Genomic DNA, 20168 nt, shown 5'->3' on the forward strand with positions numbered 1-20168 from the left:
TGATGTGGAACCTACCCAGAAGATTAGTGTTAAAGCCACATACCACTTACTGTATATAACTTACTGTATAATCTGCATGCATCTCTATAAACAGAGCAAGGGAATATTAAAGGGGCAAATGTTGGCATTGCACGCTCAAATTTGGTATGTTTCATTGATGTACAAATCGACCCTTTCCAAAGCCAATTGAGCCACAACAATTGAACACAACAACAAAGGGATCTATTTTCTCCACCTGTGTCCCTTGTTGCAAAGAACCTCCAGTAAAAGCTGTCAGATCTCTGTGTGTGTGTGTGTGTGTGTGTGTGTGTGTGCGCGTCTGCATGTGTGTGTGTGTGTGTGTGTGTGTGTGTGTGTGTGTGTGTGAGAGAGAGATTGTGTTGCATCCAGAGCTCCACCCAAGCCCAACATGCCACCTAAAATCATATGCGAGAAAACACGGGAGCCATCAGATGAATTAAAAATCTGTTGCTCCTCCTCTTCGCCCTCCCCATGAGGCTTACGCATCCTCACCTAGGCCAATCCGGCAGCCGAGAGAGGAGAGCAGGGAGGCGGAGGAGGAGGATGGAGAGAGAGGGGGGAAGGAGGGGCAGGACCAGCCGCCTCTGGGGCTGGCGGCCCATCGTTCTTGTCACAGCTGGGAGGGGAGGATGGGAGGGAGGGATGGAGGGATGGGAGGAGGAGGAGGGATGGAGAGGGAGGAGGTAATCCAATGAGACACAGAGAGGAGAGCCAGTGCGAGGGCAACGCCTCACAGCACCGGGAATCTCTCTCTATCTCCATCCCTCTCTCTCTTTCCCCCCTCCTCCGTCTCTGAAGCGTAAAAACCAAAGGACTCTCATCTCCCATTCAGTTTCCTCTGTATGTGGCTGAGCTGGGCTGCTCTCACATTATTGAGCCTTTCTTTCCCCCACAGTTCAACATTCTCCTTCATTTCTTCCTAATTTTGCTTCTCTACCTGCTAAAGGATGAATTATTGACCACAAACCAGGATTATTTTTTGTGTCTTTACTAGGCAGCATCTTTTACTGGACTCATCTTTGTTCTTGCTCACAGCTGCTGAGTGTACAGTGGCTGCTAGTGGGAAAATAGGTTAGTGTGCCTGTTCGGTGCTGGGCAGCAGAGGTGTTTGAATGTGCTGTACACGGAGGAGACGAAGAAGAGGGGGATGCCTTCCTGGCGGTAGCGCTCTGTAGCCCTGCGACCACTTGGGGAGAAGGTGTCTAGGGTTGCTGGCGCTGAACTCTGACCTTTAGCAAAAGTGTCAGCGAAGGAAATTTAGGACAGACAAAGGAAAAAGCAACAGACGTTTTTTCTTTCTCCCATTTTTGTAGTTGCTAAACAGGGCTGACCTGTGTGTCTGCTGTGTGTGGACACCATGGACATCAACCTTCAGTCGCACCGGTTTTACTTCCCCCAGATCTACTGTGCTGAACCGGGAGCACAGCCACAGCTCACTGAGTTCAAAGTCAGGTAGGCTTTAAGGGTGGGAAAGGTGTTTACGATGGACCCATCAATACATGAGAGATCAAGTACTTATTCTTGACTGGTGGAGACACCCAGGTCTGATGTATCCTTTTGCTTTTGTCAGTAGCACTTGCCTCTAAGATCCACCCAAATTGTAGCTAGAGCATCATGATTGTATTTTCCAACAGATCCCAGCTGCTGCTGCATATGAAGCGTTTCTGTGTATGATGTGAGCGGATGGTTGCCCTTGCAGGGGGATGGGGCTGCATGCTAATGTGTTAGCTAGCTGTGCAGAAAAGTGTTAGGCTCCTGGGAGAAGCAGAGGGCATTGATGGCCTATGGAGGAGCTTGCCAAGTTTGGGCAGAGGGGATGACAGTGCTGCAGTTGTGTAATATTTGCCTTCCAGGCCCCTGTGGCCGCAGTAGCCCTCTTGTTTGCCGCCTCTGTGGCTCTTTTGTTCTCTGTGTTAAGGCCTCTCTCTTTCTTCATCTGCCACTCTTTCTCTCCAATCAACGCCGAAAAGTGCTCAGCGTGGCTTGTTGCATCCACAGCCGACGCCTGCCGTCATGGTCGCAGAGCGCTCAAAGACGCATGCTCAGACATGCAACAGCTTCCCTGCTCTTTGTCTTGTTGAGCTGTAATTGTGCCGGATGGAGCTGTTGCATTCAGGCATGCAAGAAGTCTGAGCTGTTGCTGTGGGACATCCACATAAGAAAACATTTGTCTTTTCACTCCAATGAAGCACACATTCACAATTGTGTCAGTTTCTTTTTAACAATCTGTCCTTGTATACATCCCCATCCATCCATCCATCCATCCATCTATCTATGCATTCACGTTTTGAGATGTCCTTGTAATCTTGTGTGCGATACGTTTGACGATTCCTCCTCTAACAGCTCTGATTAGTGCAGCTTTAAGAGACTCAGCCGGAGTTTTGTCCCACTAAGCAGCTTTTAGTTTGGCCGGTGCTCCAGGCTGGAGCAGCTTTATGGGGCTACAGCGTGTCACTATCATGGCCTGGCCGAGCTCCCTGGTGGCTCCACGGGAGTCTGAGGGCGTTCACAGCTGGGCGAGGAGGAGAAAGAGAGGGAAAGAAAGGGAGGCTGCATACCCAGTTTTCTAACTGTCTGTACCCACTGCATTTAGTCTTAAACTCTTATTTGCTACCATACATGTCATACCTGCTCTTTGTAGCCCAGGTTAGTATTTCACTTTCTGACCAGAAGGGTTAAGTGTTTTAAGCCTAATAAACAATTTCACAGATTCGATCCAATGCAGTCTCACCTCAGTGACCTTCTGTGAAATGTCCACATCAGCAAATGTCAGCAGATATCAGGGTTTGAAGTGTCTGTGTAGACTGCAGCCTTAATGAAAAAAAACTGGAGTCTCGCACATTTCCGGTTGTGCCTCGCACCTCTCCTCTTCTTCACTGGAAAAGAGACACGTTAGGGAGGCACACCAACACACACAAACGCACACTCACACAAACAAACCCTGTGTGCATTTGCAGAGATTAAGCAATATTAATGTTTCACAAATCAGATTTTATGCAATGGATACTCATTTAGGAAAGCAGAGAGAGATTTTTACTGAAAATACACATAAATAAACAGACTGATCTATTTCTGAGCAGATTAATCATATTTTTCCTGGCTGTTGAAGTTAGTTCAGCTCACAATAAACAGGAAATGGACACAACTACACAGCAGCATTAACAGCTATATTATTAGCAAGGTGAGCTCATTAAAGCGGAGTGAGAGGGAAGAAAGAGGAGAGAAATTGGAGATAGGAAAATGAGAAATCAAGAGAGACAGAGAGGGAAAGAGAGAGGGAGAAGATCGAAATGAGATGAGAGGGAGAGAAAATAAGAGACCAGGAGAGAGAGGGGGATGGTGAGAAAAGCAAAGCCAAGCAAAAGGAGAGTGGATTGTAAATGTGAGAGGGAAACAGTCAGACAGATGGAGGTGGAATTAGAGGAGAAAGGAGGAGCCGGTGTGATTGTGAAGACAAAAAGGAAATCATGTTTGATGATGGTTTCTGGTGGGGTTTTGGTGTGACACACACTTTTGAAAAACCTTTGCGAGGGATCCTGGGATATTAGCTCCAGCCTGGGCTCCATGGTGACCGAAGTATAGGCACAGTATGGGCAGATAACCATGACAACCAGTGCTGGCCAATCCATGGGAGCATACAGACATGTATGCATAGAAATGCACAGTGAGAGAGAGAGCTTCTGCTTCAATGCCTCTTAAAGCTCCAAGCAGAAACCCAGCCTTCTTGGTAATGTGTGTGTGTGTGTGTGTGTGTGTGTGTGTGTGTGTGTGTGTGTGTGTGTGTGTGTGTGTGTGTGTGTGTGTGTGTGTGTGTGTGTGTGTGTGTGTGTGTGTGTGTGTGTGTGTGTGTGTTGTTATTCTGAAGATCCAGAGCAGTGATATTTATTTTAAACAGGTTTCTTAAGCATTTCAAAATGTCAGTTTTTGATGACCCACCTAATGTTGGATGCTTGTCAAGTGAGCAAAGTGGCCTATTTTTGGCATCATGCCTTAAAACAAAAACAACAACTGTGACAAAAATGTTGGCCAACATTGACAAAATACTGCTAGCGATGCTACTGTGCTGAAGCTAGTCGTTAGCCATTCTTCCCTTCAGGTGTTAATACCCACCGCACTGTGATATGAATTTGTCTCCTCGTGCAGGAACTTCAGTAGGCTACACATTAAATATAGATGATTGAACAGGCATGATTTTGGCTGGTTTAACTACTATTAACAATTAAAAAGCACGCATTACATCAGGAGGCTAAAGCTGTTTCTTTCTGTTCTGACACTGTTCTCACGAGACAACAACAGCATCGGTCGTATGCTCAAATATTTAAAGGGACCTATGTTAAATTACGTAGCTGACATGGACTTCGTGGGGTCAGCGAGTCGTGAATTTTGTATCTCAGAAGCAAAGGGCAGAAGTAGCGTGCTAGCTGGAAAGTCATTTAACTGTGATCTTTCCTTAACCATGACCAAGTCGTCCTTTCTTTGAACCAGTTGTTTCCTCAACTCAACCAAGTAACCATAGACTACCTCAACAGTAACAACAGTAACAGTGGCAGATCAGAAAACAGTCATGAATCATAATTGTAACAGCCATTTATAATGGTTTTGGAAAGTATTAAAGGTCCCATGGCATGAAAATTTCACTTTATGAGGTTTTTTAACATTAATATGAGTTCCCCCAGCCTGTTTATGGTCCCCCAGTGGCTAGAAATGGCGATAGGTGTAAACCGAGCCCTGGGTATCCTGCTCTGCCTTTGAGAAAATGAAAGCTCAGATGAGCCGTTTTGGAATCTGCTTGTTATGAGGTCATAAGGAGCAAGGTTACCTCCCCTTTCTCTGCTTTGCCCGCCCAGAGAATTTGGCCAACCCATGAGAGAGAGACATCATGGCTTTCAAATGAGAAAAGTGGCAGTTGGTCAAGGCCATACCCCCACCCTCCACCTTACCACTCCCACTCTCCTCCTCAATAGCTTCAGACACAGAAATGGCACATAAGGAAAGCTCATTGTAGGACTGGCTCTAGTGGCTGTATTTCTGCACCAAAGCTGAATTTCAGGAAAGAAACTTCAGATACAGTATTAGGGGACCACTAAGGTCTATATAAAAGCATCCAAAGAGCACCATGTCATAGGACCTTTAAGGAACAAAGCATTACCAAATTATCTACAGTTTTTGTCATTTTGTTTAAAGGCCTTGTGTCAGCCAGAGGTGTAAGTTCTCAAAGGGCGTTGAATTCCCACAACACTGATAATGTTAAACGTTCATTAAACTCGCCATTCCCGACCTGTCGCTTGACAGTGTGACGTCATGGGAGCGCCGCAACTATTTATACTCGCGCGTGGTGGTTGCGACACTAGTTGCAGGCTTCTCCTGAACAGAGGTGTCGCAACTGAGGAAAGGCTACTGACTTTGCTATTTCTACGGACTAGAAGAAGAAGAAAAAGGTAAACAACGGCAGAACTGGCAGCAGCATTGACGTCAATGTCAACAGTGGCTAAGATGATATTGGAGTCAATGGATGAGGAAGAACAGCTGTTTTTGAGCCTGCTTACAAAAAGAAACGAAGAAAGAGAAGGTGGAATGTTCGTCCTTTGAATAACTTCAGACATAAAATGGTGAGTTCAATATCCTTGTGAAACAAATGAGGATGATAGATGAAGAAAAGCACTTTGAATACTTCAGAATGTCTGCACGATTCGATGACCTACTTTGTCGGATCAAGCCTTCATTTTTATTCATCATAAATGAACTCATCTTAACCCAGTAAAGTACAAGAGAGACTTGCAGTCACTCTGAGAGTCCTGGCATCCGGTACCAGTCAGAATGCAATTTCCGCTTTGTTGTGCCGAAAAAAAAAAAATAGAGTGGTGCACTATCTCTGGTCGCGCACTTTAAATCCTGGCGCGCCAGCGAGGATCTACGTCATTTTGACGTCATGTGACAGGTCGGGAATGGCGACTGTAAAGAGGCCTTTACAGGTCACTTTACAATAACTTAGCTCAACTTGCCCTGTGTTAAACAACAGGATGACCAAGACTACTTCCAAAAGTTGATGAGAAGATGGTAATTTTTTTCTGAAGTTTTAAATGTCTTCTTAAGTCAACGTGTCTTTGGATTCTCTGACCCCTGCTCCCGTCAAAAATAGGTTTCAGTTGTACCAGCGAATTCTCCCCTTCAGCTCACTCACGTTTTCCTCAGCTTGAAAGGCTTTTTACTTAAATCCAAGAGCTGCAGTAATGTGCATTATTGCTTGAGGATTATGTCTTAGGATGATGGAAGGGCTCTCTGTTTTTCAGGATTCCCAGAGGAGACTAAATGTCTGCATTATTCCCTCAGTGTAACCTGGTAGATTAGAGACGGACTCCATCGCACGTGCATGTCAAACGTTAGAAAGCCCTGCTGGAAATTTGTGAAGTATTCTGGGTCACTGAATCCACTGACTGATCATTTGTGGCACAAATAGGATGTCCCCCATGACACTGTGTGTGTTTCACTAGCGGACGAGTCGGCCAATTACAGCTGCCTGTGAGTGTGTGTGCTATGCAGACTATCAGGTCCTACTGTAGTCTGCAATGGAGAGCACTTAACCTAATGGCCTCCAGCAAACGCTCAACTGTAAAATGAATCAGATGTAAACATGTCTGCACTGTGTGTGTATCTGTTTGTGCGTACGTGAGTGTTTGAGGCTTCACAGTAAGTAGCAGCAGTTAAATGGCATCATGGGGCAGAAAGAGCACAGCCTCAGGGCACTTCCGCAGCTTCCTCTTCTCCTTCCCTGACACTCTTCTTCCTCCTTTGGTTCTTCCAAAGGACTGGTTTCTTTTAGACAATCTAAGTGTTAATGCTCTAGCTATGCTCTCACCTACAGCCTTCTCTCTGCTGGGACATTTTTTTCCCCTCTGCCAAATGGAGACGCATGCATTTTTTAAAGCCACCCCCCGCTCTCTGCTGCGTTCCCTATCTTCTGTATCTCTCTGCCTCCTCGATTTATCTTCATCGTCGTCATCGTCTTAATTCGTCTTTCTCTTCTCCCATCTTCTTCTTCGCTCTTCAATTTTTCTCTCTGTCCCTCGTTTCCCCCTTCTACTCTTTCTCGTTTTTCCTCTCAGCATGGGGTCAGTGCGCCTCTGCTCAACCATTTAGTTTGTCGGCTTATGCCTGGATTGATTGGGGGGGTGATTAACCTCCCAGCATGCATGCACACACTCAGTCAACAAAGTTTGATTCCTCTAATATATTTACAGGAGCCAAAGCTTCAGTTGTAGGCCGACGAGGACGGCCTGAGGCGCTAGACTCTGGATGAAACATACCAGGAAATGCTCATTAAGCTGAGATCAAGATTCCCACGAACAACAAACTACACAGGAATGTCTGGCTCCTTGCTGGCCTTGAAGCCTTTAATGCCACACATGAAACTGAAAATGAAATGTCCTTTATGGGAATAGTTTGACAGACAGTTTTAAAAAAAATAAACTTATTTGCTTTCTTGCCAAATATAAGACGAGAAGATTGATACCACTTTGCATGTGTCTTATAAATATGAAAGTGGAGCCAGGACACAGTTAGCTTAGCTTAGCATTAAGGCTGGAGGGCTGGAATTAACACGTTTTTGGCTGGAACAATGTATGGACGTGATGAAAATGAGTCTTTATCAGCGCCACCCACTTTCCAGCGCATTTGCAAGTTGTTGTTTGTTTATGCGCATATATAATTATAAAATTAAATGACGTAGATTTACATTAACGTCACTCTGTATGTCGGTGTAAGCAACCAAAGATAAGATATTGCATTTACGATTTGACGTGCGTCTGCATGTCCGCCATATTGGAGCTGTCAAGATCCGCTAGTAAACTAATACTAATGTATTGAGAGATCCAGACTTGGAATGTAACTTGTTTAATACTGAGCCAATTTTTTTTAATTTTCTTTTTAAGTAATGGTTATTAATAATTGGTGAGTAAAGAATAAATTGACTAATAAGAATAGTCAATAGATTAATTGAAAATATAATCGATAGATTCACCTCTAACTTCATATCTTTGGTTTGAAATATGCTGGGGACTGAGATGCATTCAGAAGTGCTGGGTACAATGACGTATTCATTTTTTTTTTCTCTCTCGCACAGGTCATGTTTTGAAAGAAGCTGTCCTGTAGCTTACTAATGTAAATTAATAAAAATGTATACAAAAATGTGATGATGTCCGACACATTTTATGAAGAAGAAAGCCTTAAGTTTTCAAAAAGCATTAGACAGACAGTGTTGTGAACAGAGAAGCGTGTAGCCAGCGCAGCAGCAGAACGGCTGTGTCTGTGCCTGGCCTGTGGGGTTAGAGATTTTTGTGGATTTGTTGGCATCTGTCGCTAAAGAATTATATGTATTTTTTTTTTTTCTAAATTGAGCTCGAGGTTTTCAAAAAAAGTGGTGGGTACAAAATGACTAATGACGAAATCTGATAGGTACGCGTACCCGCCGTCCCCACCGAAATCGATGCCTATGGTAGTATTGACCATCTCATCTAAATCTCTGCGAAGAATAAGCTTTTGTTCCTAAAACGTGGAATTATTCCTTTAAGGGGATCTTCTTGCACCTGCAGGATTCAAATCTCATCTGCATGCACCTTATTAATACTCAGCTGTGTGTCGGTTTGCTCTGAGTTCACAGCAGATTAACTTGTTCGTTTAGGGCTGCGGTCAACTCATTAGGGATCTATTGACCATGTGTTGTCTCGGCCGATGCGTCTGTTATGTCAGAGGATTTGGCCGTCTTTGCAGAGACATAAAGGACCATCCCCAAGTCTAAATCCTCCGCCGCTGAGTCTCTCAGTTATTTTCCAATCTCTTCTGTCTCTCTGATATAAGCCAAGTGGGGTCAGACAGTCCTCTCTTTAATTTTGTTTGTTCTGCCTGGCGTCTTCTCTCAGTGGTAAAGTTAGGAGGGAACAAGGCGATGTAAGGACAACAGTTAAGAGTTCAATTCAATTCAATTTTATTTATAGTATCAAATCATAACAAGTTATCTCAAGACACTTTACAGATAGAGTAGGTCTAGACCACACTCTATAATATACAAAGACCCAACAATTCCAGTAATTCAGCAAAGAGCAAGCATTCAGTGCGACAGTGGCGAGAAAAAACTCCCTTCTGGGGGGGGGGGAAACCTCGGACAGACCCAGGCTCTTGGTAGGCGGTGTCTGACGGTGCCGGTTGGGGGTGTGATGAACAGTGGCAATAACAGTCACAATAAAGATAATGGAACAGTGACTAGAAATAGTAGTCGTAGTAGTTAATGGCATAGCAGGGCACTGCAGGGCGTTACAGGATGTAGCAGGACGTAGCAGGACACTGCAGGGCACTGCAGGGCACCGCAGAGCATAGCAGGGTGTAGCAGGGCATAGCAGGGAGTGCAGCAGGACCACGGCGACAGCTGCAACCATGATTTTGGTGCCACCCTAATCCAAGGAAACATACTGGGCGAAAAAAACAAACATAAGGACTCCGGGGAAAAAGCTCCCCACAGCTAGGTTAAAGTTAAAACCTTACATTCTATTAGACCTTGTGTACCAGCCATTTTGCTGACGTGACCTTTACGAGTTTTGAAATGTTGTACATGTGGCTTTCATTGGCTTTCAGTCAGAAATTAAAACCTCTTCCTTTAACACCGCTTAAACTCAATGTTAATCCTCAAGCAAGTCTCATTCATCACACTTAATAATACATGCGTTTTTTTGGTCAAAAGTTTCACCTGATCACCTGAACCTCCGGATTGTGCTCTCCCCCTTCAAGATTTCCTACTGCTGCGCTGCTTTTTCAGAGTCTCAGCATTAGCGCTTGGGGTTGAGGAAACTCTTAAATGCTTTATGCGACCATGCGGCGAAGCAGTAAAACAAAACCTCATCCTTGCACTCTCTTTGTAGGATTTCAGCTGGAATTAAACCATAAATTCAGACGTGTTTTATGGCACCAGGACGTGGCTTTATTCCTTTTGGCCATCTCAGCTGACCTCTGTGGAATTTCAGAGATGTTTAAGGCTTTACTAACGATTTGAAGAGAGAACAACACAAACCCCAAAGCAAGGCAACATGTACAGTAGACACAGCAAGTAGTTAGAAATATGCTTGCGGAGTCGGTAGTGTCTGCCTACGACCCTCGAACTGGGACAGCAGTTAGCTCATACGCTATTCCATAGCATTACATACACTGACACACATGTGGCTGCATACACCCGTGTTAATACACAGCTGCAGCTACGTGAGACACTTATTTGATGATGAGAGGATGAGAAATTGTGTAAGACAGTGGGGTCTGTAATTAAAGAGCATACCGTCTGAATGTTGCTGATTTTTAATTCATATCTCACTGCTCATTCATCTTTTCTTCACAGCAATATTTTCTAGGCCAAGCGAATATTCCACTCCAGTTGTCATGCCAACAGATTAGCGTGCTCTTGCGTGGTCTCAGTAGTCAGCACTAGAGTATAGGAGTGTGTGTGCATGTGGTGTCCTGTATGTGTGTGTGTGTAGCGTCTTTTCTGCAGGGTCTCCAGGCTCTGTCTGGCATGCATTCACATACACACAAGCTGAGTACACTCAAGCACACACGCATACGCACACGCACGCACACACACACACACACACACACACACACACACACACACACACACACACACACACTGCTTGATTAGCATGCTTTTGAATAACCTTCGTAACAGACTTCACATCACATTAAAGTGTGCAGCATTAAAAATAACCACAGAAATGAATGCTGTATCATACACTAAGGACTACAAAAGAGTCTTAAAGCAGGATGGTGGGTTAGAAAACGGGGCCAAATGCAAATGTTTGCAGTTATGAAATTGTTACTAAAAGAACATGTGTTTATGTTTATATAACTTTATAGACAGAAGAATGTGTTTTTCCCACCTTCCCTGCCTGTCTTGGGTTGATTGAAGGGCCAGGAAATGCTTGTAAGATACTCAGAGATTTTAGTATTACTGTAGTTGACCAATAGCGCTGAATTCACAAGCTTTGGTGACGTAAACAACCCCACAAGCAACTCAAAAAAACAGCTTTAAAGGATTATGTGAATTAGAATAAAAACGGCTGCTTAAATGTCAGTGCGTCTAACAGGAAGTCATAATGCCGACTAGGCTCTGCAAGTAGATTTTTCCACAGTATGGACATGAACCAGTCACACCTTTCATAAATTTAAACTCTAGCTCTGTTAGACTGTACTTGGGCACAGCGGTGCTTTCACGTAACATCAGCATGCTAACATGCTCACAATGACAACTCTAACATGCTGATGTTTAGCGGGTACAATGTACACAATGTTCATCATCTCAGTTTAGCGTGTTAGCATGCTAACGTTTCCGAATTAGCACTAAAGACAAACTACAGCTGAGGCTGATGGGAATGTCATTTTGCAGGGATTTAGTCATAAATCAAAGTACTGGATAAAGTGAAAGTTTGATGACCTGATGATGCTGCTAGATGAAAAGTCAGGGATCAGCAAAGCCATTGGAATGTATTCTATAGGGACCTTTTTTTAAATCACAATACATCCTATAGTTGTCTAGATATCAGTCAGTCACCCTCATGGTGGTGCTAGAGGTAATCTTCAAAGTCATCAGGCTTTATCCTCTGGAAACCATAAATGTCTGTAACATATTTCATGGCAATCCCTGGTGAGATATTTAGCCTGGACCGAAGTGGCAGACACTGCCTCCAGCATGACTAAAAACACAAATAAATGCTATTTGTAATGCATGGCCTTAAACATGCAAAAACGCTGGCATGTTTCTTTAAATTGCTATTTTCTGGCTATAATATGTTAAAAAGAAATGTCCCTGTAACTGTGTCAGTGGTCTTAAACAGTGCACAGTTTGCTAGATTGGCTTGCACAATAGGCTTCAAAAATTGGGCCAAAGAGAGATGATTTAAAACTCTGGGTCCATAGAGATGAAGCTTAAAACCCGCTGTTCTATTTTGGTACTAATATGCAGTGTCATATCCAACAATAATAACTATCAGTGAGTCACACTCTGTTCCATTGCCACTTATAGTCTGTCTGTCTATAACATTCACACAAACACACAGGGAGTATGATTTCCACATTTATTAAAACGTGTAACATAATAGACCTTTTTCACAGCAGACATGTTGACATGTCATAGTAGGAAAATGCACAGGTGTATTCAAAACCATTACTGATGGCTGCATTCCACTTAGGAGAGGCCCTGGTATTGTGCATGCTGACTCACTGAAATAGCTTAGTGGGACATGGAATTGAGCCATCGTTAAGGTTATCAATTTCAGCTGTGCTTTTCCTACTATGACAAGTCAAAATGTCTGCTGTGAAAAAGGTCCATTCAGTCAAGGCCGGTTATTTTTAGACTTTTCCTTTGCAAGTTGAGTAATTTGGTTTGTTTTATAACGGTTTGTATTAGAGCCGGCAGGCTGTTTGAAAGGCTGCTGTCAACGCAGGCCCATTGCTCTCTCTTCTGAGTCTTCTGTCTCTTTTTACTCTGCCCGCTTCACTTTTTTCCACCTCCCCCATTCACCACCAAAACCTCAAATACGCAAGCAAGCTGCTTATGTAACTGGCCTGCAAACCAGCCTGACAGTATACTTTCTTCTAGACCATTTTTCACAGACACATGCATAAACATCTTTTTTTCTACCACACATAAACATGCAGTGATCTATAGCAGTTATACCATTAACTACTAATTACTTCAACATTAGATACTGTTTTTGTTAAGCCTACTGTATTGTAAAGTGATATATAATACTGAGTGTTTACTAAGTAGTCCCTTATTGCTTCGTCATTATCGTTACAATTAGTTCCTTCACAAAAAAACAAGAGACAGCCGGCTTCGTAACAAGTGTATGTGTTAGGTTAATGTATAGTTAAGGTTATGATTTAAAAAGAAAAATATTTAGCTAAAGATGAATTCATAGTTTAACATTTTAGGAAATAACTTATTTGCTGTATTTAAACTATGAAACAGGTCCTTTTTTTTGCAGAGCAATCATGGCTGACATCCAACACAGCAGGCTCTGGTGTTTCACAGAAACAGCAGCAGCAGCAACTGGGACAGAACTCTTTCTGTCAGTGCTCGTGCAGTCTCACTTTTCCAGACCCTCCTCCAAAGCGCGCTGAAGGAGGGTCTGGCTACTCCACACAGCATTCGGGGATGGGAGGAAAACATGCTCTGGTTTAATGGCATTTCTTTAAACCAATCAGAATTGTCATGGGCGGTGCTAAGCTCCGCACAGAGCCGCTGCAAAATAGTCTTGCGAGAGAAAACTCAGATTGGACAGATAGTCTAGCTAGCTGTCTCAATTTACCCTGCAGAGATCTGAGGAGCAGTCAACAACAGTCCTCATTAATCCACCGCATTTAAAATTCCAACACAAAGAAAGCGGAAGGAAACGGAAAATACATGCATCCGGCGGAATTTCCTGCAGCACCGGAGCAATCCCGGAAGTGGAACGTGAAGGATATAGACTGGTGCTCGTGCCTCTTCCCTGCAGTAACCGTTGACAGCAGATGAATGTTTGTTGGGTGACTCAGATCATGGGAGCAGAAATTAATGTAATTTAACCAAAGTGGCTCCTCACTATGCCAACTGGCCCCTGTGGTTGGATTGCAGTGTCGGTTTAGCACAATTTATCCCATTTTCTATAAAAGCTGAGGTTTAGCTCAGGCTCAGTCTCATTGCTAATGTAGCTTTGCCCTGCTGGCGCGCTTATAAATGTTTAAGCTGTCAGCTGTTCTTATTTCTGCTTTATGCAGCTTTGATGTTTGATGCTCACACACGCAGAAATACACACACACACACACACACACACACACACACATACACACACACATACTTGTATGTATAAACAAGAAGTTTCATTGTGTCATTTTTGGCCTGTTTGCAGGCAGTGGATTCTCCATGATCCTCCTTCCCAGTCTAGGAAAACAGAGAACATTTTGTAGAGGAGTTAGACAAAAAGACAAACAATTTGTGGTGACGATTGTTCTGCCAGCTAACTCTCGGGATTTGGCTGTTCTCTCTAAGCAGCTGGCTGCGGGACACAAAGACATTTTTTCATCATCCGCTCTTGTCTTTCATTGCTACTAAACCACAAATCCAAAAACTCTTTAAGGTTTACAGTGGTAAAGGATAGTGAATCAGCTACAGTAATGGACAAAAATAAAGATTTTGAAACCACCGGGCTGAGACTGTTACACCCTAAATTGATTTTATGTCTCGTTATTCACCTTAATGTACTTAATGTATTGTATGCCCTTAAAATGTGATAGGAAAGATAGACTCAAACTCATAGACTGCTCAGCCACTAGAACAGCACACAGTGATATTTGCCAGGAATGTCGGAGTTAAATCTTATAGTCTGGAAATATAATGGAGCTGCTTGGCTAGTCTCAAGGTCTCTGCTACAGTGTGTAATAATTGTATTGGGGCTAAGACAACAAGCCTGTTGTTTTTTCACATGATAAGCAACAAGTAGTACAGGGGAATGCAATATTTGGTTTGCAAATGTTTGTGTGTGTGTGTGTGTGTGTGTGTGTGTGTGTGTGTGTGTGTGTGTGTGTGTGTGTGTGTGTGTGTGTGTGTGTGTGTGTGTGTGTGTGTGTGTGTGTGTGTGTGTGTGTGCCAGTTTAGACACCTTTAATGTAACTCTCGAACGCCACAGATCACACAGACACACACGTTTTGTTTGACTGGCAAAATAACATTTGATAGTCATCTTCACTGATCACAGAGCACAGTCAATTTCAGTATGCATGTGTTTCATTTCACTACACTACTGACTGTGTGTTGAGTGTCATGCATTATCCTCCACCATATTTTTCATATACTATATTGCCTGGCATCCTGCTTTCTCTCTGTGTTTATCATTTTACAATGCATGCTGGCTTTAATTATGATATAATTATGTTTTCCTGATACCTTGTCATTTTAGGGCAAGTGGGCTACAGCTCTGTGTTGCTTTTATTTTCATGTTTCTCTCGTCGGCGGTGCGTAATCAGGAGGTTTACTATGTATTAACCTCTTGTTCTGCGTTCAAAAGCATCACTGGCACCGGATAAGCTCATCCATCAAATCAGTTCAGGACATTATGATCTCCTGACGACAGCCACTGCTGCCCACTGGCAGGTTTCTGCTCAGGGACAATATTGTTAGGCAGTATGTTTGCTTGATTGAATATTTCTCTCCTTGACAAACCGAAAACTTGGTTCTGTTCCAGGTTCGGTGGAATTCTGTCTTTCTCTTATACAGTAGGCCTCTGTTATGTGTGGGCACCAGCTTTGTTATTATGCACTATTTGTATCTTTTTTTTTATGTGCTTAATATTAAGTCTCAGAGCTGGTCACTTCATCCACAAGTTATCAGTGCTTTGCTTGTTACAGTCAATCCAGCTCAATGGTGTTTTAAGCCCCCAACATCTCCTTCCAGGCAGTGCTGCAACCGTTTACCTCAAGGCACCTAACCCTTACCTTAACCCTAACCCTAACCATTGCCTAATCCTAGTGCCTTGCAGGCAGCGCTGCCTGGAAGGAGACATTGGGGGCTTAAAACGCAGATAAACGTTGATCCATCACTTTACTTGCCGCAGAAATAATTGAATCTAATTTGGAGAAACAAGATTTTCACTTGCAGGTTGAGGAGATTGGTCAAAATAATTTCCTAATTATCTCCTTCATGCTTACATCTACCGGTCCCTGGATTGAGTTTTCGTCACCACTTATGCTTTGGTTGCCGTTGCAGTCTTCATTCACCCAAAGTGGAGTGTAGAGATGAATAATATGAATCTGTGTGCATGCACAAATTAGCATGAAGCCACGTGTGTGTCTGCCCTTCTATTTCGGGCACATCCTTTTTTGTTGTTAGCGCACCGCTGCCTTGAGCGCGGAGGCCTCAGAAAGTGGAGCAGCACAATAGCTTTTGATGTTGTGATGTCTACAGGGTGGTGTACGAGCTGCTGTGTGGACGAAGACTGAATCGCATACAAGGCCCTCTGACAGCACAGATTAGTGTAACAGACAGGCCAGGACTGACACGTGCAAACCCTCACAGCGACACACACACACACACACACACACACACACACACTCACTCACTCACTCACTCACTCACTCACTCACTCACTCACTCACTCACTCACTCACTCACTCACACACACACACACACACACACACACACACACACACACACACACACACACACACACACATACATATTGACAGGAGTTCACACACAGAGTAGCATAAATGTTAATCAGAGAATAGAGTGACAGTAATACACTTTTCTCCATTATGTTACTGTTACCAAACTGACTCAGATTTACTGATATTACTAAGAGTTGAGTTCCTTTGCTAACTAGTCTCACATTGCCAGACCTTCCTCCACAACGAACGTGCTCTGGTTTATTGGCATTTCTTTAAACCAATCACAATCCTCTTGGGCACGGAGCAACGGGCCCTCTGCAAAATAGCCTCGGGAAGGAACTTGTTTTGGTGGAACGTGTACGTTCAAAGGTTGTTTTATTCGTGCCTTAGAAAACTCAGATTGGACAGACAGTCTAGGTAGCTGTCTGGATTTACCCTGCAGAGATCTGAGGAACAGTTAACCAGTGTCCTCATAATAAATCTACCGGAGTTTAGAATTCCAACACAAAGAAAGTGGAAGGTAACGGACATCTGGCCGAAATGAAGGACATCTGGCGGAATTTCCGGCGGCACCTCAACAATCGCGGAAGTGGAACGTCATGGATTTAGACTACTTGCTAACTGACTCGCCCTCTGGCTGGTGTTGATTCATAGAAACACACAGAATAATGAATGAAAACTGTTCGGAAAGTCAAACATTCACTCTCAGTTCCAATGAAATTCCAAATAGATAAGTAATTAATGTGTCCCAGATGGGAAACCAATTTACACAACAGCAATAAATTATGTGTAAATGTGAGAATTTCCACCTATACTCTGTTTCAAAATTCCATTACCAAGCAGTAATTGTGCTAAATTTAAATTCCACCTCCTTCTTTGGCAATTCATAAGCAGAAGAGAGGATGCAAGTGCTAATTATGTTTCATGCTTCAGGTTTTTTTATGTGTACATTTCTCTCTCCTCTGCATGCGTATGTGTTTTTTTTGTAACTGGGTTTCCTCTGTGAGTCAAAAGCGTATCCCACTCCTTTGACAGCTCATGGTTGTGCTGTTCATCTTGGATCAGAGGAGTGACATTAGCAGAGTAAATTTAGTGCAGGCACACAGGAAGTGTGGCAGCAGAAATAGAGAGGGGAACGAAACACTTTGACGATTTGAAGCTGCTGGCAAGAGTGAACCAACAGGCGCCGTGACTGCTCCAGGTGTGAGCACACTGTTATTTTCTCATCAGTGATAAAGGAACTGCTGAAACACTTTTGAAATGCTTGTTCTGACCTGTGTACTGTTGACTTTAGGAGTTGTGGTGAAAAATGTGTGTAGGAGAAATGAGAAAAACCAACAGTGGTGGAAGGAGTTTGGGGGAAACACGCATCCCATTAACCCTGCATTGACCTGAGACTCAAAAGAGAACAACTTAATGGGGCTGGTGTGTGTGTGTGTGTGTGTGTGTGTGTGTGTGTGTGTGTGTGTGTGTGTGTGTGTGTGTGTGTGTGTGTGTGTGTGTGTGTGTGTGTGTGTGTGTGTGTGTGTGTGCGTGCGTGCGTGTCGCGTGCGCGTGCGTGCGTGCGTGAGTGAGAAAGAAGAAAGAAAAAAAGGGGGCATTTGAGCAATAATTATTCTTTTTAACCCTGCAAACATGCAGCAGTGTTGATGAATAATTTAAGTATTCATCATTACAGACCCTCATTAATGAACTTAAACAGACACACTGGCCTGATAACATACTAACAGGTTTGATGCTGAGAATCCAATGCAAAACATATTAATAATGATGGTATAATATTATTTTGCCTTAAAGTCATTTAAGCTACAGATCAGAGCACGCAGGTCACTCTGGGATGCTTGTGGAAAGGGCTGGACTGAGTTTCTACTGCATGTGCTGCTTGCAGACAAAATGTACACAATACCTAGCGTGGCTTTCTCTCAGTGCAGTAATCTCTCTCTGCACTGTCAAGGTTATGTTGCAACTTTTAAAGTCATTGAGGGATGAAATTAGATATTATAGCTGGATTTAAATGTAACAGTTTCATTGTTATGAATATAAGAGCCTAGCCAAAATGTCCAGCATCATTTCAATTTTTTTTTTTTTATAAGTAAGGACAGCGCTTTACTGTAACAGGTAGTGAGCACCTCTTTTTTTTTTTATACTTTCTGCTATGTGATTGGACCATATCCGTGGAAGTGACTCTAACGATTCCTGAGCAGCTTTCTGAGATTTCACTGTCTGTCCCTGTCAGCTCGAATTTGCTGTAGCACTGACTTGAACAGGCCAAGGAAGATGGCATTTAGAGTGTGTGTGTGTGTGTGTGTGTGTGTGTGTGTGTGTGTGTGTGTATGTATGTGTGTGTCAAGGTACATTCAGAAGCATCTGATTTATTTATGTCCTGCGCAGCAATTGTTAATTTTTCAATGGATGTGGCGTGGAGTGATCTACACTACTTCCTGCATTTGTGTGCATGTGCATGTATGAGTGTGTGTGCGTGTATGTGTGCGTCCCATAATTGTCAGCCAGAAAAACTTGTTTTCTTGTCACCTCAGCTCCTTCACAGCTTCTCTCTCTCTCTCTCTCTCTCTCTCTCTCTCTCTCTCTCTCTCTCTCTCTCTCTCTCTCTCTCTTTTCCCTCCACCACTCCATCTCTTTCTCCCTGTCTCCTCCATTTTTCCTACTCAAGTCTCTTTTAGCACAAGAACCTCATTTATTCATGCTTCTGGGCCTCCGATGCCATTTCCTCCTAGTTGCCAAGAACTCCTTTTTAAAAATTAACAGAGTCGACAAGTTAAAGAAAATAAATTAAACACATCGTTGCCCTGCTGCGGCTCGGGCTGATTTCAAGTGTGTGCACATCAAAACCACTTATGTAAAATAACTTGTGTGTGGAGAGTAAGACTTAACCTGGGAGAAATGTATTTATAACTCCAGCTTAAAATGCATGCAGCAGGGTATTATGTGGAGCTTTTTTTTTCTTTTGTTGTGTTATTTGAATGGACTCTGGTTGTACAAGTTTCAGCTGCTTCCTACTGCTCTCCTTTCAGTGTGCTTTGAAGTGAAAGAGAAGGATGGCTAGTATTATTTTCTTTATCCTAATGTTAGCCTGGTGCTTTCTTTTCATGAATACTTATCTTCAGAAATGTGTGCACAAGTCAGGCACATAGCTTGCAGAGAGCATTCCTTATCCTGTAGCTTTCAATGGGGGATGCTACCTAGGCATTGTGAAGTAATTTCTATCCCAGAATGGAGTCCTTCTTTTCCATAGTGTTATGACAAAATTCCAAATATCAGTGCATTCAAATCTCACTCCCTCTTAAAAGAATAGTTTGATGAATGTAAGTATGGAGCTAGAGCTTAGTGGCGATTAGCAGGAAAAACAGTTGCCCGGCTCTATTCAAAGTTAGAAAATACGCCTAACAGCACCTCTAAGCTCACTAATTAACACTTCACTAGCAACAATACTTATACAACAATATGTCGTTTAAAGTTTTAATGAATGGTTGGTTATAGAAGGTTGAGATCATAGGAGTGGATTTAGATGGGGGTGAGATTAAAGAAGAGAAGTCCTCTGGTAGGTTGGTCTGGAAGGATGAACTGTGGAGTGAGACTCAGCATCGGGGTTCCGTATAAGGTGCCTTCACCTGAGCAGATTTCAGACCCCCCCGGATGGTACCTAGAATGAGAAATGAGAGAGGTATGCCTGGGTTGAGTAGGAAGGGATGAGGGAAGCAGGGATGGAATGGAAATGTATTTATTTGAAACAGGGACAATGCACAAATAATAATTAAAGTTGTTATACAAGAGAATATGTCCTGGGCCAGGTTATAGCAACCATTGCTAATTTCCACCTGTAGTCCCTGGGCAGGTATGACAATTATAAAAAATAACAATTTTAAAAAGAAATTTAACAGAACTATAGATGACGTGGGGACCATAGTAATTAAAAACAAGCAGTCTAGCAAAAAAAAACAGGAGCGCCCCCT

The 20168-nt window shown here is 43.1% G+C and overlaps 1 protein-coding gene across 3 annotated transcripts in view; it reads left to right on the plus strand.

The window, feature by feature from the left end:
• The window catches only part of evlb (Enah/Vasp-like b), a 51428-nt gene that overhangs the window by 12388 nt on the left and 18872 nt on the right, over positions 1-20168 (plus strand). The window contains exon 1 of one of the 3 annotated variants that reach the window (XM_039782582.1): positions 729-1473. The exons of 1 other annotated variant lie outside the window; for it this stretch is intronic. In XM_039782582.1, coding sequence (XP_039638516.1) covers positions 1379-1473 — 95 coding nt within the window. In that variant the 5' untranslated portion in view covers positions 729-1378. Of the gene's footprint in view, positions 1-728; positions 1474-20168 lie in introns of those variants that run through there. One more of the 3 variants, XM_039782581.1, reaches the window with a different exon arrangement.

This window comes from Perca fluviatilis, chromosome 18 (assembly GCF_010015445.1).
Source record: "Perca fluviatilis chromosome 18, GENO_Pfluv_1.0, whole genome shotgun sequence".
Lineage (NCBI taxonomy): Eukaryota > Metazoa > Chordata > Actinopteri > Perciformes > Percidae > Perca > Perca fluviatilis.